At 46.9% G+C, this 26043-nt stretch overlaps 1 protein-coding gene and 1 long non-coding RNA gene across 2 annotated transcripts in view; one reads left to right on the forward strand and one right to left on the reverse strand.

The window, feature by feature from the left end:
* Positions 1-26043, forward strand: part of LOC144136727 (uncharacterized) — a 65882-nt gene that overhangs the window by 38586 nt on the left and 1253 nt on the right. The window lies entirely within an intron of this gene.
* The window catches only part of LOC144136725 (uncharacterized), a 135079-nt gene that overhangs the window by 13856 nt on the left and 95180 nt on the right, over positions 1-26043 (reverse strand). Inside the window, exons 2-3 of the mRNA XM_077669290.1 lie at positions 13434-13802; positions 870-1196 (exon numbers count right to left, since the gene is read on the reverse strand). Of these exons, the coding sequence (XP_077525416.1) occupies positions 870-1196; positions 13434-13802 (696 nt within the window). The remainder of the gene's footprint in view (positions 1-869; positions 1197-13433; positions 13803-26043) is intronic.

Below are 26043 nucleotides of genomic sequence, written 5' to 3' on the forward strand. Positions count from 1 at the left end.
GTTCGCACATGGTTGGCCTATGCAGAACATAGCCGAACACATGTGGGCGACAGACAGAACACAAATGCTATATGCGGTCGACAGACTAGAAACAATATTAAAGCTGCAGCGCTATTGCAATCGGTTTGTCACTCGTCATATTCATTCTTATAGTGCTTACCTTGCCTACAAAAGTTTCTGGGTGCTGTTTGAAGTTTGAAGTTTGTTTCTTGAAATACATGAAACATTCATGCATGCACTGACTGATCATACAGAAAGAGGTCCCAGAGCAATATGCTGTAATGGGACCTCTTATATTGTGTAACGGGACCTCTGGGACCTCTATATGCTGCAATGAGACCTTCGGTCATATCTTTAGCTGCTTCCATGCTCTTCCTCTTGATCAGCGTGAGGAGCAACAAACAGGACCTTGTCTAGGCATACCAAGATCTGTACTAATATAACTATTCCTTTATTCAATGCCCTCCCACTTTTATTTCGCTCTTGCGATTTACTCAAGCAACGTCACGTCTCCGCCATCACTGTATTGAGCCAATGACGAGCAGAGAACGCGGGTTGCAGTGTCGTATGACGCAATCACAAAGAACGAAAAAAGGAGGGGTAAATAAAATTGATATGAAATCAATTAGCCGTATTTATTTGCATAATTCTCGCACTTTTGTAAAATAAAGAGAAAGATGGTGTCAATTTTGGAGGGTCTTTACTGAGTTGGGTAAAAATTTGCGCCGTAGTCAACGAAGCTTTTCTCGAAATGTGATGAGTAATTTTGGGGCGCGCGTTTATTACGCAAGTGCGTGTTTTATGCGAGAAAATCCGGTAACACACTGGCCCACAGTACTTTCCAGTTTATAGCGAGCATCATCACTCACCGGGTTCAAACTCTAGCCTCCGCTGCAGCCTGAAGTTGGTCTCTGGGATGGCGAGCACGCATTCGAACACGTACTCCACGTGGCCAGAGGCGTCCAGCATGCGGCTGTCGAGCGCGTGCGTCAGGCGCACGTGGTAGCCTCCGCTGGCGGCATCGGCGAGCGCCGCGCGCGGAGGCACCGAGGCCACGGGTCGAGACACGGGGTCCCTGCCGCTGCTCTGGTACAGGAACAGCGTCGGCTGCGGGAACACGCCGTCCGCCTCGCACGTCAGGTTAGTCACGTGCGCAGACGCCCGCTCGAAGGTGAAGTCGAACCGCTTAGGTGGAGCTGCATTGCCCGGGACGGGGACAACAACACGTCGTGAGCCCCCGTACAGCTTCTACAGGCAAACTCACTTGTTCGCAAATCAACAACACTTCAACAACAACAAGAGCTTGGTGGTGTTTCCCCTCTTGTCCGTGTTTGTCTTCGCGCTGCCTGAATCAAAGCATGAAAAGTCGCATTTGTCTGATTTCGCGAAACTCAACTGTGAGGCTGTACTTGCTAGGCCCCTCTGTGGTAAAAAGAGTGCTGGTTGCCGAACGCACAGACGCCGGCCTCTTTAATGTTAAACGTCCAATCAGACGCCAGTCCTGAAATGAGAGCTAAGCCCCACCACATCTTCCGTAGTCGAAACGAGTCTAAGTTTGAGAAGCTTTGCAAAGCCCGCTACTTATGCCGATCTTTAATGCCCACTTAATGGAATGTGATCGTTGCTCAACTAAGTGCGGGCGTGTGCATGTGAGACATCGTCCTTAAGGAGTGGGCACTTGTTATCGCACATTCTTAGGTCATAATGCGCGATGCCGCGCTGGGATCTACGGCGATCTTGGTAATATCGACGGCAATTTACGCTCCAAAGTCGTGTGAAATGTTGTCTATGTTTATCGCGAAGGCATCGGAATGTTGTCTATGTTTATCGCGAAGGCATCGGAACGTTTAGAGGCGCTGCGTACAGCGTCGGCACCGCTAATGTATACTTCCCGACACGTTGTCAGAACACATTACACATGGTCGCCGGTGGTTCACTTTTCATTCTTCTGTGTATTTGCAGGAAGCATTCAGTGCAGCCACGCATTACAAAAAATGGGCATCGTAAAAATGATAGAGATATACAACCTTTGTCCGTAAAGTTCCGAGACTGAGTCCATTAAGAAATGCGTTCAACATTGAAGCCATTTGTGCAGCACCTCTTCGCAATAGTCTCCCTTGCAGTCTATACACATCTTAAAACGCTTCTTGTGGTCTTGGAAACAGTTGGTAAGCGCTTCTCTTGGCAGGGCTGTCAGCTCCTTTGTCGTGACGTTTTGAATGGCCTCCACGCTCTCCATCCAGCGGCCTTTTAGGGCTCTCTTCACACGAGGAAAAGGTCTCATAGGCAGAGGTCAGGCGAGTATCGTGGATGGGGAGGTACCGTAATGATGTGCTTGGCGAGAAATTTTGTCACAGTGAGAGCAGTGTGCGGACTTGCTTTATCGTGGAGAAGGCTGCATTGTCCAAATGCCCTTAAGTCAGGGCGACGGCGTCGCAGTGCATCACGCATGTGTCGGAGCACGTGGATATAAAACTCCTGATTCACCGTCTGCCCATGTGGGATAAACTTGTGGTGTATGACACCTCTGGCATCGAAAAAGCTATCAGCATCGTCTTTCTTTTGGTCTTCTGTCGCCGCACGTTTCTCGACGCCGGAGAGCTTGTCAACCGCCATTCGGCGCTCTGCGTCTTTGTTTGAGGATCGTATTGAAAACACCATGTTTCGTGTTCAGCAATGATGCTGTCGACGAATGCAGCATCCTTCTTTGCCTCGGAGAGCAAATCAGCGCTCACTGATGCCGCGTGTCCTTCTAGTCCTGTGTGAGGGAGTGCGGTGCAAGTCTGGCATTCAGCTTTCGTTTCTCCAGTTCTCATGCAAAATTTGGTGGCATGTTGTCTTACTAATGTCGAGAGCATCTGATAGCATGCGGACTGTAATGGTTCGGTCTTGCTGTACGATCGTCCTGATCCGAGCCACGTTGTTTTCATTTCGTGAGGTTGAGAGGCGTGCCTGCCTTGTGTCGTCTCCCACCGACGTTCTCCCCGAAACGAACCTCTTGTGCCACTCGAAAACTGGCGCCAGAGATAATGTCTCGTGGTCGTAAGCGTCCCGAAGGAGCTCATACGTCTGTGTGGCTGTCTTGCGAAGCTTCACACAGAATTTTATGTTTACACGATGTTCGAGGTGGACGTCCATCTCTCCAAATTCACTCACAGTAGAATGCGCAGAACACTAGTGACGACGTATTTTTCTTCATGTAGTGCCACCTAACGGATGCCACAGCAATTAACATAAATAACTCAGGCTAGGCCGAAAACAAGGCGCTACACATACGCACCAACATTTGTTTCGTGGAATTATATCTAGAGAAAAAAATTAATGAGTCTCGAAACTTTACGGACAAAGGTTGTATAAAGAGGAAGAAGGAAAACAGGGATGTTAGCCAAAAGGGTGTTCCGGTTGGCTACCTTGCACTGGGGAATAGGGATGATGGGACTAAAAAGGAAAAGAGAGAAGGGGCGAGGACCACAGTCACAATTTGTCACTCTAGCCAATCAATCTCGGGAAGCAAACCTGTGCCTTGTAGGCATTTAGGGAACTTTCAAAGGGCAAAGACAAGGGCTGTAAATCGATAGGGAGAATACAAGTCAATACAGATTCAAGTGGTGCCGTGCATGAGGCGCTAACGGATAGTACCAGGCAATGGTCACTTATCGATTTAGCGGGGCTTCTGTCTGGGCTAATTTGTTCTTTTCCAGATATGGCATTCTAAAACGTTGATTTGACACTACAGAGGGGGAAGCACAGAAAGATAGATTGGAGGCGCTGACTTCCACTTGGCTTTGCTCAGAATTTTTGCAGTTGTATGTACCTACCGAGAATACCTTTGCCTAGAGTCAAGATTTGGATGTGCGTTAGCACGCCGTCAGTGTTTGCGATTGATAGTGAATTTGCTTTTCTTGACGAGTGCCAAAAATGCTTCTCAGTTCTAGAGTTCTAGCATCTGGAGAGCTTTTTCGCTTCTGGCCTTAATCATGTGTTTCACCGAACACCCACTTTGGCGTTACTATATCATCGGAAGAACAGCGCACTGGGCGAGATAGTAATGCTTCAATATTAAACGATGCTTAGGCTGACAGAACCATGACAAACCGTAACACTACGCAAGCAGGTTGATCTCGCGCCCTCCTCTACCATTTCGTCGTCTGTTTGTGCGCAATGCAATAACTCAGTTGACTATGGCCGACAGTGATTAGAACGATAACCCTATGTCGACCCCCTTGGCGCGTGGAGCTAAAGCGGCACTGTTATCGCTGCCTCTTCGCCTTGACACAGAACTAAAACAGGTTTCTTCTTTTAATTGATGATAGCTGCCGAAAATATCCCTGTGTTAGGCTGGAGAACACAGTTCCTCGAAAATAAATAAACAACGAGATAATCTTACAGCTTAAGCATGGTTAATGTTTATCAAGAATACTTGCCACCAATGCACAAATTCAGTTAACGGGGCTCACCATTACCTTGCTGTTTTATCCAGCTCTGTTCTTTCAACCGCCTCCCTTCATCTAGAATGCGAGCTCAAGAATGTCGGCGAGCTTCACAAAAATATGCGCCCGCGTTCTGGTTCCGAAAGCTATATACTAAACCAGTTTTTCTAAGTAATACCCGCGCTGTCTCGACGCTACCGCTCAGTTGAGAAGGAAGCCAATTTAGCACCTCCCGCATGGCTCGTCTTGTTTTTTTTTTTTCTGTTTCTAAATTCAACCCCTGCCGTTTCGTTCCTCGGCACCCGGATGCCGCTAACTGATCAAGTCCTACGCAGACACTTCTCGGCCATCTGAACTGAATTATTCCCTTTGCTCAAAACCACTCCTTCCGCAAACGACCTTACCCGGCGGGCGCCGATATAAGGCCACGAAAACATTAAAGGAGCTCCGAAATTGCTCAAGATTTATACGACCGTGCCGAAGGAGCAATGAGTAAAGGCAGCTCAGCCGGCTAAAGAGGTCCAGCCACGCGATGCCCTTCCGCGGCTTCCCCCGCAGCCGCGCACAGTGGCGCTGCACACCGTTCACGACGTCTGATGGGAGGCCGCGTTCATTACCGCCCGGATTAGTACGGCAGGTGCATCGGAGGTCATTTCTTTGACGCATTCCCAGCCGCCCCGCCGGTCGGGCCCGGCGCTATGACGGGTTCTCTCCGCTGGGTGCTTTCGTGCACCGGCAAGCTTGATTTCGGAACCAGCTTCCTCTCCCTTGCTATCTTTTTCTTTCTTTATCTTTCTCCCTTTCTCTCGCTCATAGACTTTGGAAGGGGGAGGGGCATTCCTAATAAGCCATTGGAAGAGCCATGCAAAGTTGCCGCATCGCTGAGCGGACTTCCCTAATGAATACGTGGCTGCTGCTAATTACCCTCAGTGCTATTTCACACATGGGACCGCTGGGAGCCAAGGGGAGAAATGAGCGCCTACATGGGACGCGCGCATCACTGGCCATGCATAAGCACCTTCGGCTCTGAGGAAGGCTAAGGGCAGCGAATGCGGCAGTAGCAGCAAGTTCTGGCTCGGCAAAACGAGTTTGAACGGCCGCTGCGCCGAATATCGAGTTCGGCCGGGTTGCACACTGCAAGGGTAAGCCAGCAGCTTTTGAAGTCAGTGCGGCGCGCAAGTAGATGGAAAGGCCGATGAGCGCTTCTCGTTAACTTGGGTTCGATAAACCAACGAGGAGTTTAAACATAGGTCGCCGACTGCGCTCAGTACTCATTTGGAATGGTATCGGCCTAATATGCAGTGATCCGGGTGTTATGGAGGAACTAAAGCACTGCGTCTGTTTATGTTTTCCATCTTTCACAGCTTTAGGGTTATCATGAAGGTTTAACTCTAGTGATCTTTCTCATAAATGCAATGCGTTATGGCTAATGAACCCTTTCATTACTCTCTGATCCTTGATGTCAGCACCCCTGTGCAATTATGAAAGCCAGCCAGCGTTCGAATTACTAGCAGAAGCCATTCCGTGCTCCATGACCGTCACGGCTTTTTTGTTTCGGTGTGTTTCCTCCGCAAGGCGTGGAAAAATGTGAGAGGAAAGAAATGAAGGGATAATTTAGCTCATTTCTTGTGCAGTGCTGTACACACTGCAGTACACAGATAAAAAGTAGTTATTTGTATTGTGACATTGAGTTGATTCACAGGGAGTAATAGCAAGGGACCAAATATTGTGGGCCAGTTCGCTGCCGCAAGGCCCACGCTCACACTCTCAACTGCTTTCTCATTTTTATTTACTAAAACCACCGGTCTGGCCTCACGATCATCATCCCCACTGCAGTATGTTCAACTTTGTTAAACGTAGTTTACCACAATGCAAGACGTATTGGCGCTTATTTATTCCAACCAGCCTCGAGGAGTAACCGTAATTGACCTTGGCAATAAATATCAAGCAAAAACTGTGGGTACAAGGCCACTATTTGCTCGGTCCAGCCAAGGGCTCACTTAGTGGCATGTCAGACGACTGACCCACCGTGTGCGCACTGAAGGTTCTCTGGCTGTAACCAACGTTTCCCGGTAAATTAATAAAATGCAGGCCTCTAGGAAGGTATGAAAAAAGCAAAGTTGATTAGTGTTACTATTTTCATGCAGTATATATGCGGCAGTGAGTTTACCAACCTGGATGCCATTCTTACGAAAGATGGCCTTTTTCAACTGTCATACCTCTCAGTTGAAGAATCTAATAAATTAGACGGAAAGCGAAAACCCCTTATTTAAACACAGAAATGGTAACGATGTCTAAAACCGCCAACATGCTACTATGCAGCGGAGAAGTTTTGGGGCAGGCAAAGACCCTAGAAGAGGGACGTGAAATGAAAAAAAAAAACTTCTTAAAAGTAATAGTATGACGGTCATACAAACTTCAAATGAACATGAAAAATTAGATTTGAGGAAAGGAAATGGCGTAGTAACTGTCCCATGTATCTCGGTGGACACCCGAACCGCGCCGTAAGGGAAGGGATAAAGGAGGGACTGAGAGAATAAAGGAAGAAAGATGTGCCGTAGTGGAGGGCTCCGGAGCAATTTCGACCACCTGGGGATTTTTATCCTGCACTGACATGGCACAGCACACGGGCGCCTTTTGCGTTTTGCCTCCATAGAAACACGGCCGCCGTAGTCTGGTTCGAATCTGGGTACTCCAGCTCTGTAGCCGGGCGCCCTAGCCACTGAGCCACCGTGGCGCGTAAACCTCAAGCACACTTTTAAGGTTTTGATACAGAGTCTATGAGCGTTCAAAGAAGGCCCCTCTCTTGAAAATAGGAGAGCGTAGAGTTAAAGTCTTGGTGCACCTACGAAGAGAAAAGCAAAGGACTCAATGTGCGCCGTAGTGTCAATGGCGTTTGAGTAGCGCTCTCTACATTTATCTGGTGACAGGTGCGTCCATCCGTATGTTCTGAAAATTATCAGAAAGCATGTTACTGCGCTACAATGGAGTCACAGTTGCCACAAATTGGATTAATGGTCCGTCCTCAACGGCCCGCGAAGTTAGGTAATTGAAGTTGAAGGCGGTCGCAGTAAAGCGTTTCCAAGTGAAAAATAAGTACGTTACGAGTTCTTGATTTTGGTTACCAGTAAATCGGATGCCAGTCACAGTAGCAACTTCACACTCGAGGGGTGATTCTTTTTAGGCATGAAGAGCATGTTGATCCATTTGTGTAACTAAGACGATCATCATCCGGAAACTACGGTGAACTTCAGGCCAAAGAAGAAGCTGAATCTTTCTGAAACATTCCGAAATGTTCCGTCTGAATGCTATGCAAGAGGAAAGAACCTTATCACACAATATCATCTAGTAGCATTCAAAGCAGCGCTGACATAAAAAGCACAGCTTCGTTTTCTGATGACTTAGACCACTCGTATATCGCTGCAGCACCGCACTCCGTGTTCTAACCGGAGCGTCTTGCCCTAAACGTTTCTAATTGGTGAGCTCTCCCACTACGTGTTTTAAATCGTTGTCTTAAGTGGCCTCAGTACCGAGAATTGTTTCCTCGGCCAGGGTGTCCGATATGTAAACACGAGGACATTGAGGCCGACATTCATCCCTTACTGTGGGACTGCCCAGCTCTCAAGCCTACAAGGATCTGGCACCTGATGGTAGCAGGTCTTTCACCAAGCAACCCTGCTTCATACATTGCCTGGACGCAGGGACCGTACCATCGTTCTCTACTGGACTTCATCAAATTAGCTAACCTTTTTCCATTAATTTAATCTCTACTACATCATTCATCACACCTTCAACCATCATTGATGGCCTGGGGCAATAAATTTTGCTTTAAAGAAATCGTTGCCTTCGTCGTATCTCATTTGTTCATTCTGCACTTCCAAATTCTTGGCACCAGCGGCGCTGCAGCCTTGGCGATCCTATGCAGACAGATGAGCCAATAGATAACAATGTCTCCCTGTGTCGTCAACGGCAGCTTATGTAGCTGCACAAAAAGCTGAAAAGGCGGCCAAGGGGGCCGAACGTGTGTCTAAGGCCGATGAAAAGTGGGAAATAACTATGGCGGGAGAAAGCAGCGAAGGGCGCCTAACGCGCTGCCTACCACTGAAGAGAAGTGGCTGAACGGGTCGGCACATATAAAGTACCAAGAGCGGCGATAGAAGTCGAGCGCACTGTAGATCTAGAAAGTAATGTATTGATGTCGAAGGCTTCTGAAGCCGCGAAAGCTGCCAAAGAAACCATGCGCACTGCCTAGCTGAGCGAACACAAGGGGGCTAAGGTGGGGGCACGTTCAAAAGCCAAAGGTCTTGGCCAATACCTTTCATGTCTCCCATAATCTGTGAGCGGTCATGGAGTGCGCTATGCCTTTCATGAAATGCATTCCACAATTACACGTACTCTCGACGACGAGGGAGTCTACAAATCTTTCTTCGGTGTATTTCCTCACCGAGATTTGCTTGTCAAATTCTAGAAAAAATTATTTTGCGATCTAAATTTGCCATGAAAATGGCAAAAAATTATTTTTGTTTGGTCTTTATTACATTCTTCAGTTTGTCTGTCTATTTCTGAAAATATTTGTTCGACATATTTATTACTAGAATAAATTTACACCGCACAAGCAAAGGTGTGACCAAAGATGCTATAAATAGTAAACAGTTTTCTGCGGTCACTTTAAAAAAAAAACATACCTTTCCCCACTGTGCCCGTGTTTTGCTGTAGGCAGTTTCACTACAATGAATCTTTGCTACATTCGCAGTGAAACAATCGCTTTTTGTTAACTGGTATGCGCAATTTCTGCATTTTGAGTTGTGCATGTATATGAACGGTGGGCGCACAAAAAGAAACGAGCGGAACCACAGCAGGTTACGCTGTTCATGTGCCTAAGCTCTCTCAAAGCTAGCTGCAGGTGTCACGCACCCTGTTCTTTTACCTGCAGCTTCCCGCGCTTCCGATGTCATCTCGCCGTTCACACTTCATCTTCATCACGAGCCACGGTTGCGCATTTTTCACGCCGGAGTTAACAAGGTTCGCTGCAAGAGCAAGCTAGACTGCGGCCAGCGAGCGCATTATTATGCATTAGGCAAGACCTCCCTGAGCAAAGGTGACAGCGTACACGCGAAGAATGATAAAACATCCGTGTTTCTGGAAGGGTACCTTACCTGCTGGCTGCTGAAAATTATGGCACCTCGGAAACAACCTGATGGCAGGTGAATATTTATACAGAGCCAACACAGCCCGCGCAAGCAAAAACAGCAGCAATAGAATAAGTAATACGGAGCACAGAGACATGGCCTACAAAGAGCAGCACTTTTGTCCGTACGAGAAAACAACGGAGTAGATATGCGTCCTGTTCGCTAAAGGTTTCCTTCCTGAATTACTTTTCTTCCTTCGTTTTTTCTCTCTTCCAAGTGTCGTCGCGACCATAATAGGTCCCGGCGTACTCGTCGGATTACGCTTTGCGGCAGTGCCCGGGGCGCCGACGCTATTATTCATGCTCGATTTGCGTGTCCCTGTTTCGGGACCGCTGATGATACAGCGGCGTCTGGTCGTCAGCTCTGATGGAGTAACAATGAGTAATGGACTCGGTTTCCGGTCGCGGGCACCCGGCACTGCCTTGCCTGTTGTGCCCGCCGACCAACACGCGCGCCACCTCTCGTGCTGCGTACTATGCGGCGTTGGCCTCCTCGGCAACTGTTGATTTCGCAAACAGCGCCAAGTTTGTGCGTACATATCTCTACGCAATGGGATCCGCTGCTGCTGCCCTTCAGAGCCTCGGCAAATGCGTTCTGTGCCCATTCAGAAGACCATTCGGAAGATTGGTGGTGAATGTTCTTTCCGAGCGAACTCTGCGCGCGCTGACAACGAGAACATCTGCGTATTTTTTTCTTTTTCTGTACAGGTTTCGAGCAAAATTTGCTCGCCTAGTTTTGGAGCCCAGTGCGCTCCGGAAGTAATGGCTGCGGTGATAAGCGTGCGCCTCTCGTGAGAACGCACGAGCAAGCTGCAGTTTCTCGCTAAACTTTCTAAAATTAAAATAAACAATAAATTGCAACAGTACTTATGTTGCGTTGCCCCTACGCCCTTGAATTATTCAGGCTGCTTGCCAGCTAAGGGCACACCCGTAAAGCAACATCGTATCCGCATGACCTCGAAGTGTGTTCTTTCACGTGCGCAGCCTCATATTGTTTCGGAAGTTTTCCATTTCTAATTTATACGTACCTAAAAGTGCGCTGTTATGCATCTCTAGAGGTGTTTTGTTGGGTTTTGCGAAGAGAGGCTAAAATTAACTTACAACAACAAAAAAAAGATACTTCTCGTTTTTTTTTTTAGATGTCTTTCCCGCACAGGTAATACAACTGCGGCGGTGCACCCTTTACAGGAGAAGTGTCCGCATCCCGCGCCTGTCACTATGTAAAAGTGCTTATTTATATCGACTGACACTCTTACACTGCCTTAACCTAATACAATGTCAAGTTCTTACATTGAGTTTGAATTTAGTGGTACTGAAAATGAAGCACTTTGGCGAAATTAAGGGTACTCAAGCAGGCGCATCTAGAGCAATCTGACCCTTAATCTGGCCATCCAAAATATATTTTGACCGCCTGAGAGACGTGAAAACTCACTGTAAAAAAAGATCGGGAGAAACAAGCCCCAGTAGCGTTACTTTAGGAGGATTAATGAAAATAGGCTCTTTAACAATCAATGACGTTTTACGATCCGCTAATGTCGTGCATGTAGTTAAAATTCCAAGTTGGCAGGCCCTCGCGTTATCTTCAAAAAACAATCAATCGCAATATTGGATCAAGTATATCCCACGAATTCCACCCAGCCCGCGGATAACTCACACTTTCTGCTAAAAAAATTCGGACAAAAGCCTGTTCATAATGCACTAATTGTGATATAATCACCGCCAGCAGATAGGTGGCGCAGCTGCTAGTCTAGTAGTTTGGAGCGCCATTTGACTCGAGATGTGGCTGCGCAAGATGAATCACCGTGTTTTCCGAATCGCCATGAGAGCAGGGCTCACACAGAATATGACACAAATATTCTTAAATTTAGCAGAGCTAGGAAGCACGTCCGCATGGTATAAACTTTATTCGGGAGATTCACATAATGCTTTTCATGCCGTTTGAAAAACTTAGTTGCCCATAAGCAAACATTGTAATAAACTACGCTAAATATTATTAAACTACACTAGGAAAGAGCCTATGTATCATCGTTACTTTTAACCGCCTAGGTTCTCACCTGCTTTACTAGCTGCTACGTGCGCCTCAGGTGCGTCATACTTCTCCACTATGAAGATAAATTGCCAGGGATATTTCTTTGACGGCAAAGCTCTGTAGATTGCAACCTGTTGGCGCATTAGTTATTTTTGTTTAGGTAGTGAAATTCTTCTTGCGTCTTCTGTAGGACAGCTTCTGGAGCACTTTCTAGCTCACTTGCATGTTCTTCCTAGTGGAAACAAACCGACAGCTAGGAACTGCGATTTGAAAGAAAATGACTACTCTTTTGTCAGCTACTGGATTTGAAGAGCTAAAGTCCGAACGGCGCTCAACGTCGGTTACCTTTTGGTTTGGATAAAATAAAATCCAGATGCCAGTGCGCGGTGCCACGGAAAGCGTGAACTACAGGCAAGTATTGTGTGGCCATTTTATAGCGAAATGCACACACACTAACACGTCGTTCAATTTGCACGATCAAGCAGGTGTCTTGTATTTGTGTATGCATCTTATTTCCTCAGAAAGTGGCGCTTAGCCGCGGATCTCATTCTGGTGCCTCACTCGCGAAAAAATTTTTTTTATGTATCTCACTGACAGGTTACGAGTGCTTGAGAAAAGCAACGTCGTTGTGATTATACTCTGGCCCCTTCAACTTATTCTGTTAGACAAGATGGGGATGGTGTGTTTCTGTACATAAGCAAACTGAATAGCTTGAAGAGTCCAGGGGAAGACTGAAAAAAAATATACATTCAGAAAGAGTTCAGTAATCCGGCGAAAATTCTTTTATAGTGTTTGCAGCTAAAACAGTGCGACACTAGTACATGACCAAAAGTAGGCTAATATTGGGAAAAGTTTAACAAAGACTGGGGGGTTTAAGCCGTACGTTGAGGTACTACTGGAAAACAAAGCTAATGTCTACGTAAACTCTGACCTTGACCAGTCGGTGAAACGGCGGTTTCTAGCACTCTGCCGATAATAGCAGAAGGCAAATGAGCTTGAAAAACAGTACAGCTGAAGTCTTCATTAATTCTGAAAGTTTTTTTATTTTAAACTTTGTTATTGGCTGGATACGCACGCACACACATTAAGGGTCGAAGAGGGAAGCCTAACGAGCTCATGCTATATCCATGGCGACCTGTACTTGCACAACAGTGGTTCATAGTTGTTTTTATGCATAGCCATACTGTGATCTGTTCTCCAAGCAAGGAAACGAAAAAAGCCAAAAGTAGTGCTTCCTGCAAATGGACGACCATAACGAAGCGCAGCTTTCTTCTTGCCCGTACAAAGAAAGCGTGTGATAGGCTATTGCCATGCTTTCGGGGGATAACGTGATAAAGCGATTTCACAATGTAAGCTCCAATATCTTCTTAAGGGTTTTAAATCTGGTTTTAATAACAGTCACGTCACGCATGAATAATATTGCCACTGCTACTAACCTGCAATTTATCAAACACAAATAACCACAGCAGCCTATGAATGATTTCACGGATTTGTGGATGAGAGTAAGTCTACTGCGGTGCGCAGTCCAGATTAGAGCTTCCGGGTCAAATTCGGCTGCCCAAAAAACTGGCTTTTGCCGGAGGGTGGACACCATGCCTTAAGCCGGCAGATTTGTACATATGCATAAGTTCCCTATCCTTGTTGTTATGAGTCTTTCCCACGCGCGTCCATTCCTACGTGGGCGGTACGGGGCACGCGGAAGGGTCGGAAACTATGCTAATACAGCTGGCATCGCGAAAGACTGCGCGAACTGCCGAAGAGGGCTCCTCCCATTGTTGTCACCTACCGTAGACAGTCATGAGCTTGGACGCGGAGTCCTGGCCAGCGAGCGACATGACGTGGCAGGAGTACCGGCCACTCAGCTCGGTGGTGGGCCGCACCAGGTTGAGCGCACGGAACTTTGTGAAGCTGTTGCCGTTGGAGAGGGAGAAGTCCAGGTTGATGCGGTCCTTGAGGCGGCTCGACACGAACCGCTTGTTCAGCTCGGGGATCCACTGGTATATGGGGTGCGGGTCGTCGTTGAGGAACCACTTGATCACCAGCTGCTCGTCGTCGCGGTTCACGTTGTACACGCAGTCGAGCAGCACAGAGTCCTCGGTGCCATTTTCCACCCACTTGGGCACCGACAGGTGCAGGATGTCCAGGCTCGACGCCACTGCAGTCACAAATGAAAAATCAGGTATAATGCCGTTAGCTACTTTACAAGCTCGTAAAAGCTGCAGGCTAAATAAACTTGCATGGACATCTTAAAGAATACTATCGTTTTTGCCTCACCAACGTCACAGGGAGCACTGAAATATACGTCAAAATTTCGAGGCGATCAAATGCGTTTATGCGCAGGAAATGCGATAGCATTTCACTCTTCTGTTTAATGCATGATTCCATTCCAATTCTGCTTTTATTCCAATACTGCTTATATTCTCATTATGATCGTTTCTTTTAATAATTTCTGTTGTGTTCGTTTTAGTCATTTTTACACCAACTGTGTCATTCTCAGTACGGCGTCTTCTTCCTCTCCCCTACAAATGGAGAGGAAGAGAATGTAACGGGAGGAGAGGTGGGGAGATGGAGAGTAGGGCGGTTGGCAGGAAGCAGGTGTCAAGTGGCAGGTCTGTGGCCACCTGTCAGGTTTTACGACGGCGGTAGCCAGGTTTTCTCTCCAACTAGTTTTCTGTGCTATCGCATAATACGTACGGACACCTGGAGCGGGAGCATTCGAAATCCTTACCAACTCCGGGACCTAATAATTACCGCACGTCTAACCCCTTCCCTGCCGTATTATGTACAACCGAACATGCCACAAACAACGCGCATGACGTTCAGAGAAGAGCACACAAATTTGATAAAACGCGACGATTTGAATTAAAAAGTGACAATTGTTCCCACTCGCAGAGGAGGCCTTAACGTCTGGTCTACCATGGTGGCTCAGTGGGTATGGCACTCGGCTGCTGAACCCAGGGTCACGGGGTCTCATTGCAGCCGAAGCAGCCGCATTGGGATGGAGGCGAAATCCGAAAACGCCCGCATGGTGTACAAAGACACTGTGCGTCAAAGAATCCTCGGTGGTCAGAATTATTCTGGAGCACACGTCAGAATCACTCTAAGCCTACTTGCACCCTCTGAAAAGTAAGCCGTGTATGCCACCACCTAAACCTCTGGAAGCATTCCTGTGGCGTCTATGCACACAAATATGAGACAGTAACACGAATAACAGGCAAAACAAAATACATAGAAGTTCGATAAAAACTCATCCGCTGCTTCACGTTTCCTGAGAAGGATGCCTAAATTATAAAGCGCTGTTTCTGCGCGGTTCTTGCTGATATTCGAAAGACTTGATTTTCGATACCCAAATCTATGTCCGAAAGGGAAAGAAGCTAATAACAGAGGAAGATTTTGAGCTTATAGTGTAATCTCGCATGCCGCTGAGACATATGCGAGTGCAACACGCAAGCGCAACTCGATTTCCGCGCACCATTCGATGAAGCCTTCACGAAATTGAAAAGTAATCTTACACGACGAAAGCCGTTTCACAAAAGCTCGTCTAGCAGGAACAGAGCAGCAAAAAAGTAAAAAAAGTTTAAGAAAAGAAAAAGAAAGAACAGGAGAGTCAGCAAGCGCAAAGGCCATGCAGGCTTCGCGGACATTTTGTGTCGAAATAAATCTATTTTTTCTTGGAATGTTTTCAGATTGCTGATGGTACGGACTAGGTGGCTGGCACGGATTGAGGGCGCAAGGAAAGGGGAGAAAGTAGGGAACAGCGCAGGATTCTGTCGTTGGCGGAAGGTTATAACGGGCCGGCGAAAAACAAGTGTGCTCGTTCCCACGGCAGGCTTACAAGAAACCAAATCCCCTCGCATCGGTCGGAAGGGATACGTTATTGCCCATTTTCTATGTCGAGATTTCGGCTCGTTTCGCTCGTATCTTGTCGCACGTCAAACAGGCCCCCGCTCGTTTCAACACTCCGAAGCGAAGCCCGAGTTTGCATTCCCACAGAATCGTGACGTGCCAAGGAAATCTCTTCGCAGATGTTCTTACAAACCAAAATTTCTTGCATATATACCTCGACATTTGGATGCGATTAGAAGCCTTCTTCAGGTTAGAACCATTCGGCTACTAGCTACGTGAATTATTCTGGTTCAAGATATTCGACGAAATTCTTGCTCTAGCCGGGGCCCAACTCCATGATATGCGTGGCAAAGCATTTCACTGCGCACGTGGTGCCTGGTCGTATCACAAAAAATTATTTCACACGTGGATATAGTGGAAAAGAAAATTCCAAAAACGTATCGTCCAGGACCGCTTTACTTTAACCACTCAATCAACCACAACTACTGAAAAATCCTACGGATATGCAACGATGGTCTCAAATGCAATTGCAGGCAGTGCTTCGCATGTTGTGGGCACTGAGTGAACATCAAAGCCTGCAACCTCCTCGTTTTTTATCTATTTAGTGTGGACGATGCGTTGTATCGCTGCATTTAAAACGAAGGTCTTGTTTTTGGTTTTGCGCTAAATCGAGTAAAAGCGACATTGTACTCACGTTCCTCTCTTCGAGTACAGCTTCATATTAGGTTCAGCGTGGCGTTTACACAACTGCTCATGATAGCCCTCCATCCAACAGTTCTATTCGTTTTGTGTCAGTGAGGTTTTGTATGCGTATTTTAATTGATGTCAGATTGTAAAATGTCAAGCACAGGAAGCTTTAAATAGAGGTAGCCCGCTTTCTGTGTCTTCTTAACTCCTTACAACCGGATTCATAAATTCATGGCTTCGCAAGTTCACAACAATTTTCCTGCATTTACCATTAAATTGATACAATTTATCAACAGCGCACTGCGTATTGTGATGCATATGCACTAATAAAATTTAGACGCATCCACTTATTGTAACAACGCTGAACTTGCGTGCTCGGAGCATAGGCAACGAAAGTGTGCCTGCGTCTCCGTGATAACAGCTCGTGAATTGCTTCTCACGAGGCCCTTTTACAACAATGCTCCTTTCACACCGCCCACCTAATGCACATGCTTCATTATGAGAAGGAAGTGCGCGCTGCAAACTATAAAACAAAAACCAACAGTAGGCTGTTTGAACGGATATAAAAACTGCCTCGCTGTGCAAAAAAAAAAAAAAACTCTAAGCGCTGTCTTGTTTGCTTTTCCTTTAAACTATCCTGCATTGTTCGCACTATTAGTGAACAGTCTCAGAGCTCATAAACCCAGCAAAGTTTCCCAAGTTTGCGCACAGCAAGTGTAGTGAAAGTGCAGCGTACAATAATGCAGAAACCACACGCAACCGCTCTACTCCGCATTATTTACCAGCTTTAGGGCATAAAGAACTAACCAGGAACGTTACCTAAGTGCACTGAACTCCAGTATTTAACAAAGCGCCGTTACTTTCGCCAAATTTTGTTTACAAAAGGGCAGTTACTCGCTGCAGGTGCCCTTTCATGTTATTATCAACGTTCTCCAGTCTAGAGAGGGCTCACTTCCTGTGCAGCTTTGACGCGGCGTGCAGAATATCTTCATCCACCTTCAGCTAACTATGGTTTCTAAAAACGAATGAGAACACAACTTTATAGCGAGTCTGGAAAAACAAAACCGATTCGAGCAAAAATCAAAATCTGAAATTTATGAACTTCCTTGTTTCGGACTCTGCTAATATTAAGAGTTTTCAAACTTTTGATTGCAAAATCGGGAGTTAATTCCTGCCTTCCGCACAATGCGAAACTCCCACGCCTTCTCCGCGCATTCCCGGTTCGCAATTTTGCTACCCACATCTCACCACACCGTGCAAACCAAGTGGTTTCATTCGCTGTGGACTCAGGCCTCGCCGCCGCTATTTGTTCGGGAAGACGAATTACGCGGTGGCTGGAAGGGCACAACTGCAGCCCTCGATCCCTCGTTCCCTCGCTTCCTTTTCCTCCCTTTCTCTATGACTAAAGCAGGCAAACAGTAATGCTCGCAAAAGAGCGGGAAACAAGTGCGGGGAGCAAACTCGCTCCACGGGAGGGGGGAGAAGAGTTTCCCGCTGTAATCAGGCCCATAAATCAAAATAAATAAAAGATGAGGGCATCCAGGGGAGAACAAAGCGTGCAAACTGCGTGCCCTCCCGACCCGCGCCCTCTGAACCTGACGCTCCGCAGGTTGCAACGAAGGATGTGGAGAGGATGGAAAGAGAGCAGCACGCACACACACGCGCGCGCACCGTGCCCAGTTTTCACTGTGCAAAGCACGCCTCCCTTGCCCACCCAGCTCGCCACTCTGGAAGTTGAATCGCTTCTGCATCGCTGAGCTGCACTGCGAGCTCTGAGGAGGCAGAGACGCAGTGCGAGCTTTTGTGGCGCAAGCGAGCGAAGGAAAACTCTCCATTATGGACTGACTCGCTGCTCTGTGCTGCCGCCTTCACAAATAACCCTCCAGGAAATGCGCCTCGGCGTCTTCTCGCGCTTGCCGGTCGGAGACCCCGCGCAGAATCTGGCGCGGCATACGTGCCTGGTGCCCGTGAACGCCGACGTCATTCAGCCTCTCCCGTATTCGAATCACTGTAGCCGCCGCGCCAGTAACAACGCCGCGGACTCCACCCCCGCTCCTCATTCTTCCCGCAATATACACGCAGTTCTCCCCCTACCGCCCTTATTTTCCCTTCTTTTCCTCCTTTCCTATACCTCTCTCTTCACAGCACCCCCTCGGTTTCCCCCTTGCTTCGGCGGCGTACTTGCAACGCGCTCTCTCGCCCGAGCACGTCCTCGCCGCCAACTAGAAACAGCTGCTATTCGCCAAACTTGTTCCGCCGCCTCGACCGCCGGCGTCTTCCATTTTTAATCTTCAGGCCTCCGGGACTTTTATTCTTGCTCGCCAGACTTGCCTTCTCTGGCCTCCCTGCCTCCACCCCCCCCCCCCCCCCCCACCCCTCTGCCCCTCCGGCAAGCAGCACCCGCTCCAATCTGCGTTGCTGCTGGCTTTGTTATGTCCCCACCACCGCATCCAGCGCTCTCCACTTTTCCCTACCTCTACACCCTCCTGCTCATCTCTTCACGCATGCAATTCACCTTCCTGAACACGCCGACAGGCCGACATGCGGGGTGACGTAGCGGAGAGAAATCTCCGAGAACAGTCGCCTTTTTTCATTATTTTTATTTTACAGTGAAGCCGAAATAAAACTGCGGCGACCTCGCTGGACTGAAAAAGATACGTAAAGCTTTATAATATGTGTGTAATTAGTCATTGACATCCACCCAAGCACGGCTGCTCCAGGGTGTCAATTAGTAATTACTCCCTTATTACAAATCTACTCCTCTGGAGGATTCCTCTAAAACATTTGCCCAACACTGTTCCCACTTCGAGTTATTGATCAATTCGCTCTCTCCCTACCATAATCTTGCCGTCCCGGTTAGTTCAGTTGGTAGAGCGACTGCTCCGGTGAAGCGATGGTCCCGGGTTTGAACTCCGAACCAGGACGAATTTTTCTTTAACTACGAAGTTTCTGAGAAAGCTGTATAGCTTTCGTTCGCAGCCGTATGGCTGCGCTTGGGTGGATGTCAATGAGTAATTACTCCCTTATTCCAAATCTACTCCGCCTTGGGGGATTCCCCTAAAACATTTGACCGTACGTAAAGCTGTGAGTCAGCGCACCCCAGGTACGTTCATATTAAAATGTGAAAATATAAATTTCAGTTTTTAACTTACCTGCCACGTCACACAGATTAAATAACAGTGGTCACTGCCAGTACCTTAACATATCTATAACCTTCCACTAACTTTTAACGCCGATTGTTTTGAGCGAGCAGCGAGTGAGTGAGCACCTTGTCGTCGCGAAGACAACTGGTTTATTCTCAGTGACGTGGGCAGAGGAGGGGCTCAATTCTAAGCGAATTTTTGTAGCTTTTGCTGCTACTAGCGTTTCGCCAATGACATTAGTAAGTCTCAGAGTCTATGTATAATCTTTCGCACTCAGTGTAATGCAGTAGCCCTCTCTTCATACATTTCCAATACGCATTTAAGACTGAATCAGAGACATGTTGAAACGCTTTTTTTTTTTTTTGCTGGAGCGAACAAAAGAAAACCAGAAAGTTCCAGTCAGTGTTAGCCTTTATTTCTTAAGTATTTTCTTGGCGTTAATTTTTCTCTTAAGCTGTCAATTCCTACTAGTCTACAAGGCATGCAGCCTACCACCTACCTTTGATTCAAAGTGATCACGAAGTTGAATTTTAGAATGCCGCTACAGTCGAAACTCATTATAACGAAACGGTTTACAACGAAACAATGAATATAACGAAGGAATGACAATTGCTCTTTTGAAGCTCGGTCAACACGAGCTATCACAAAGCTACAGCTATAAAGAAGCAATCGCCGGGCCCCTTCATCTTCGTTATGACGCGTATTTCGTGTATTTGTTTGTGACTAGTCTATCTACTTGTGATGGTGCGTGGAGTCGCAAGATGAAACATTTATGCTTTCCATGTTATTTTAAGAAGTGCAGTGCATGCGTTTTTTCCTAACATGTTTCTTGTTTTGCCTAGATGACCCTGGATGTGTTTTTAATGCAGTTACACTTGCTAGCTGCGTTTTTAGAAGACACAGGTGCGTGCGATGCGTGGATGCTTGACGTTATTAGTTGTTTTTATTCCGATTGTGACACTGAATAGAGACTTCTTTTTCCAGGAGCGAGCCGTCATTGAATCGCGCATATTTTGAAGAACTGCCGAATGTGAAGAAAAGTTTAGCGCTGTCACTATATACGCTGTCTTTTCTTTTCACAAAGGTGAATAGCAAGCGTTTGCAAGAATATCGCTGAACACACGCATACACACAGTCACGCACACATACACACGCGCACACAGACACAAGGATACGCTTGTGCGCGTATTTTAAAGCGATCGCATGAGGAACATCATCACGAGAAATAACACGGCGTGGTTAGTCATAAAATTTGCTTACTGGTCCAGACAGTGATGACGTCTAAAAGTCACGTGACATGAACGAGCGCTGATTGGTCGCTGGAGACTGTGAAGTCATGAGGCCACGTGACAAGGCAGAATTTGCAGGTGCACTGGTCACATGACATGACCGAGCGCAGTGGCCGGCTCTGCGGGAGTTAGCAACTGCGCTTAGCTGTGTGCAGATGTGTCCAGACTGCTCTGCGTATCAGGTTGGAATAGAACCAGAATCAACGCCGTGTGTGTCCACCGCAAATAAAAATTCTCGCAAGCGTAGAGGGAGCCAACGGAGAGGCTCGGCGTATGCAGTGAGCAGCAGTGGCAGTGGAAGACAAGCAAACCGAGCAGACTTCAGAGTTTAATGATATCGCATTCTCAATCCGCCATGTATTTAAGTGTCCCTGGATTATTTTTTCTCTCTCTAACAGAGGTCGATACATAAGGTAGACATCTGTCCTTTCTTGCGTGTGTGCCGAAGTAGAATGAAGGCTGGGGAGGCACCACAACATTCTCCGAAAACCGTAGCGAGCTGGCTGCCAAAGATATTACCAGGTGATCATACTCGCGATTTGTTGCTCTCGCGAGATTTTTCTTTGAGCGAGCAAGATTACCTTACTAAACTTAAACATGAGCTCCCTCCCTCCACACACACAGAGAGAAAAAGAAGAAGAAAACAATTTCTCCACAAGTATAAAGACCCATGGCTCAAAGCACGTGTCGGTCGAATTCATAGTGGGGCTCCAGACTTCGTCGTGGCCCATGTTATGTTGGGTAAGGTTCTACTCATACGCTTCTGAGGCGAATCTATTTTCACGCTCTGTGCATCTGGGCGTTCGGCTGGTGTGTTTACTCTACTCGATTCAATGTAGGTTCAGATCCGGAAGTGAAGCAAGCGCGCAGATCCAAACGCCGGCACCGAACGAATACAGTTAGGATGTGTTTTCGTCGTTGCCTGTGCCACTACAAAAATATTCAGTCGCCGTAAAAACGCGCATCTGCGTAGAAACTCACTCGAGCTAGTATTTCCTATCCTGGGCCGGAATTCACAGAGCTTGTGTTTGCGTACGAGAACCGTACCGACACGTTTGGTTTCCTGGCTGTCATAACGCTACCTACGATGAACAGACAGCTTAAAGGCCCACGCTCATCGCCGACGGCGACGTCTAAATAGCTCTCAAAGTTCGGTTGATGATTGGTTAGAAAAACTGCTGCTTTAAAATATGTGCCCGATTCCTATGATAAAGGTGTAAACGCGCCGAAGAAAGCATTCGCGCCAACGGGAGCTCTTTATTCGGCACTTGCACGTAGATAAGTACTATTCAATGAAGACCTAAGCACACTAAACACAGTATTTCTCGAAACCTCCAACGTAAACTGCTTCCAAGCCTACACCAACAATTCGTGACAATTTTCTGCCGAAACAACACTGTGAAAGAGTCAATCGCAGACACACACGGTGTCAGCTTAATTCTAAGTTTTTCCTCCTAATAACCACGCCTGTTGATTATTCTATAGCAGTTTTTTGCCACACCCTGGAACAATGCGAGTACAGTTTTTCTGCTGTCTTCTCTTCTTTCTTTCCTTGCAGTCTTTTCGTTCTTTCATTTCACATCTTCCAGTGCAGTGTAACCAGACGTAAGTCTGGTTAACGTCACTTCCTGTCATCTATCTGCTTCCTCTTTCTCTCGTACTTTCCTCTTCTCAACTTTTCTTTCATCTTTTGTTCTCTTTCATTCCCGTTACCCGCCGCCCCATTTATACAGTAGCAAGCCAGACATATGCTCAGTTATCTTTCCTCCCTATCCTTCCCACTCTCTCTCTTTTTCGCTATTTCTCCCTCCGACTGCAAGAACCTAAATGGGTCCGCGGTTAGTTTCTTCGCCGCGCGTAAAACACACTGTTTAGGATGTGTTTCGTTTTACAACTTGAGACCTACTAAGACTTTAAAAGAGAAATGGCGGGCAGTAAAATTTTAATGAACGTTGACTCACTGCTTTGGAATTCTGTGCCTTTCAAGCGGTTTAAAAAGGAAAAAAAAACAACTAAAACCGAAAATAGAGACTACGCCCCACACTCACGACGCGCACCCTCATGAATACTGATGAAAGTTAGCAAAAGTTGATTAGTCAACGCTTCACTGATTTCTCGTCAGTGTACTTTTTCTTCGTGTACATACAACGTAGGGGGCCAATTTCACGCTGTTGCCACGAAAGCAACGCACTTGACGCTCCGTCAGTCCCTATCGAGAAGAAGAAGCGGCAGCGGACGTGTTTGTACTTTGACAGCTGATTCAGACCTACACCTTGCCACGGGAGCGGTTTATTTTCTTTTTCCATCACTTTCTTTCTCCTGCACCCTGTCTCCTCTTCACGCTCTCCTCCCGCGCGCTTGTCGTGCTTTCCATGCCTTGATTCCTCCATTGTTGACTCGAGCTCAGCGGCTTCCCGTCCATGGCCCGGAGCCGCTGAATTTTTAACCAGCCTCCAACCGCGCTTTCGCCCTCATTATTGCCTCGCTACCTCGTGCGTGAGGCGGAGGGTCCCTGACAGCGGGGACATTGGCTGCAGGCCACTGACGCCCGCATGAGTCTGCATTCGCACCCCCCCCCCCCCCCCCCCGCCAAGATACACACACACGCACCCCGCAGCTTTGTTCGCTTATTTTGTTCGCATTTCTTCTTTGTTAACCATTATTTAAAAGTTGCTTGCTCACAGGCCGTTTTTATTTTCCGCCCTTGTTATTCGACGCTCTGCGCTCTTTGAGAGCGGACGCACTTGCGCTTTAAGCAACAGTTCGTTTGTTTGCCGCACAATGGCGTGGCTGTCGTGTCGCGCGGGGCGTCTCTCCCATTCAAATAAAAAAAAGAAGAAAGAAGACAAAGTAGGACACTTCTTCTCGCGTTCACCTTCTCTTTCTTTGTTACAACTTTTCTTTGTTTTTTATGTTATGTCTTCAAATTTTTCGTTTCCCTCTAGCTTTTCAACGCGCGAACGTGGATGGCTGTAGATACGGTGGATAAAACGAGCAATTCAACACGCCACACTCTGTTCATGTTACTTGGGCGAAGCCGCGGCACAAAGCGCGAACCGTTGCCTTGCTTAGCTGTCTCATCCTAATTTGACGTCAAACAGGTTTCTTCCTCACACATGCCGCTTTTCTCCTTTTTTTTCGAACAAGTAAACAGATCAGCTGTTTGTTTTCATACAGCAAACTGGGAGCTACTTCAAACGAAGGCCGACAAAAGCGAAACAGAAATTACGCGATGGATAAATAATTATGATTCTTTTGTAACGCCCCCTAAAGCATACACTTAAACAAAGCGGACTTATTGGCTCTTAATATGATAATCATGACGGAACAAAGTATTGAGTACGTTTCGCTTTTTTTTCTTTTCTTCGTGATTTATCTACGCAGGGTGTGCAGAATTAGAGTTTACCATGCCTGTGAGATGTCACTGCTTCCCCATAGCGCAAATGATTTAATCTAATCTAAACTAAATTACTTTAAAACCTATAGTGCGGTCTTATGCGAAATTGTCTTCGGCGAACCGAAACACGGAGAAAAATAAAGCACAAATCGCTATGCAGCTGCTGCACTTTAGATCACGATGATTGCGGCGCGGTACAGCCACGCTCTGGCCGCGATCAACGCTTTCCCGAGTTATTTATTTCCATTTACCAATAGCCGCACCCTGTTCACCAGCCAGAGTAACGGCCGTTATTTTTCAAAATTGCGGACGCAGACGCATTCGCTGCACTCTCCCAACATGCACTGCGCAAGAGCACCAGAACAAAGAACTTCTTTCACCCGTTTTCCAGACTCATCGAGCTTATCCAGCTATAAAACTAGTTGCCGCAACTCGATGGGATCTCCAGCGGTGCGTTTTTTTTTTCTTTTCGGACAGAAAATAAAAAAAAAGGATCAGTGAGACAGCATGAGGGCCGAAAGAGGGCGCTTACTTGGAGCAGCGCTCGGAATGCGAATGAACAGGAGGCCGGTTCGCCATGGTTGCGTAATGCGACGATGACGTAACGATGCTTTCCGGCCGAGCGATCATCGAGCCTTTTCCACTTCGATGACGCCCGATGAAACGTGGTCAGTCGCGCATTATCATCTCGATTTCTCTCTCTCTCCTTTTCTCTTTTTTTTACCATTTTTTTTCTGTGCTTGAACGGCCGTGTGTTAGCGCAGTTCAGTCGGTGAAACGACTTGCGTGGTGAGCTTGGTAGGAAAAGACAACTCGGTCGTCACTAAATCAACGACTTCGCAACATCGCCGCCACTCGAGTCGAAACGTTTCGACCACTTTGTGGTTTCGATGGGGTCCGTCTGTGCCGTGCGCTTCCGAGTTACTTTGTAGCTTTCGAGTCCGACTGTTTTGAATAATGATCCTCCTTTATCGAGGGCGAAGCACCGACAAAGCGTGTATATAAAGTGCTCGGCGAAAAAGGATTTTTTTCGACGGACATGTCTTGAGACATTTCCTTGCAGTGTCACGCAAGAATAAGGCATGAAAGAAATCGAGCATTTTCTTTTGTTTTTGGTTTCAGCTCGTATATAAAAGCCGGTTATTGTATAATAAAAAAGGCGGCCTGGGTGGACTTTTGGACAGATTCTAACAGATCACCCATTGTTTCTCGGAGACATATTTCCACCGCGGTCACCACTGCGGTTTGGTGGAAAAGAAACACACACGCAAACTCAGATAATGGTTCTGAGTCCCCCTTTCTAAAAAGCCAGAAATCATAAGCAACACTCACTTTTCATCTCTTCTCACGTGACGCCAGAGCCAGTCAATTTCAAAGCGCACGGCACGTCGCCCTCACTGCGGCGTTGGTCCTTGAAACCGCATGCAGCACTTCGCACTGCCGCACACGTAATATCCAGACCATCCATCACGGAGTGTGTCGAGTAGCCGGGCGACGACAAAAGTCTTATCGTGGGCTACCACGCGCAGGGAAAAAAAAGAAATGAGAGTAAAAAATAAGAGAGGGGGGAGTGATAAATAAAAAATAACTAAAAGCAAACACGCCTGTTGGAAACGAAGGCGCTATGAAGAGCCTCTGAAAAGGGGGCCTTTTTGGAGTCTGAGCCGTAAGTGCACCTTGTTTTACAAGCGGAGCACGTGTCCACCTTGAAAGGCTAGAACCTTGCTGTTCGCGCTCGAAGAGAATAGAACCAGAATCGCAATGTCGTTCCATGACCGGAAGGTCGGATTTGCTCGAGCCGTGAACTGCTTGGCGACATTTTTTTTTCGTAATCTTTATTGTACTTTTTACTTTATTTTTCATTTACTTTATTTTTCTTTTCCTTTATTTTTATTATAAGCCGTAATATGTAGCACGACCGGAGAAATTACCTTTCAATAATGTCAAATATACAAATTTAAAGAGAAACAAGAGTAGTGTAAATTTCAAGCACACTACCATACACCATGTGCAGCATTCTTGGACAAAAAATTT

Source organism: Amblyomma americanum, chromosome 6 (genome assembly GCF_052857255.1).
Source record: "Amblyomma americanum isolate KBUSLIRL-KWMA chromosome 6, ASM5285725v1, whole genome shotgun sequence".
Taxonomy (NCBI): domain Eukaryota; kingdom Metazoa; phylum Arthropoda; class Arachnida; order Ixodida; family Ixodidae; genus Amblyomma; species Amblyomma americanum.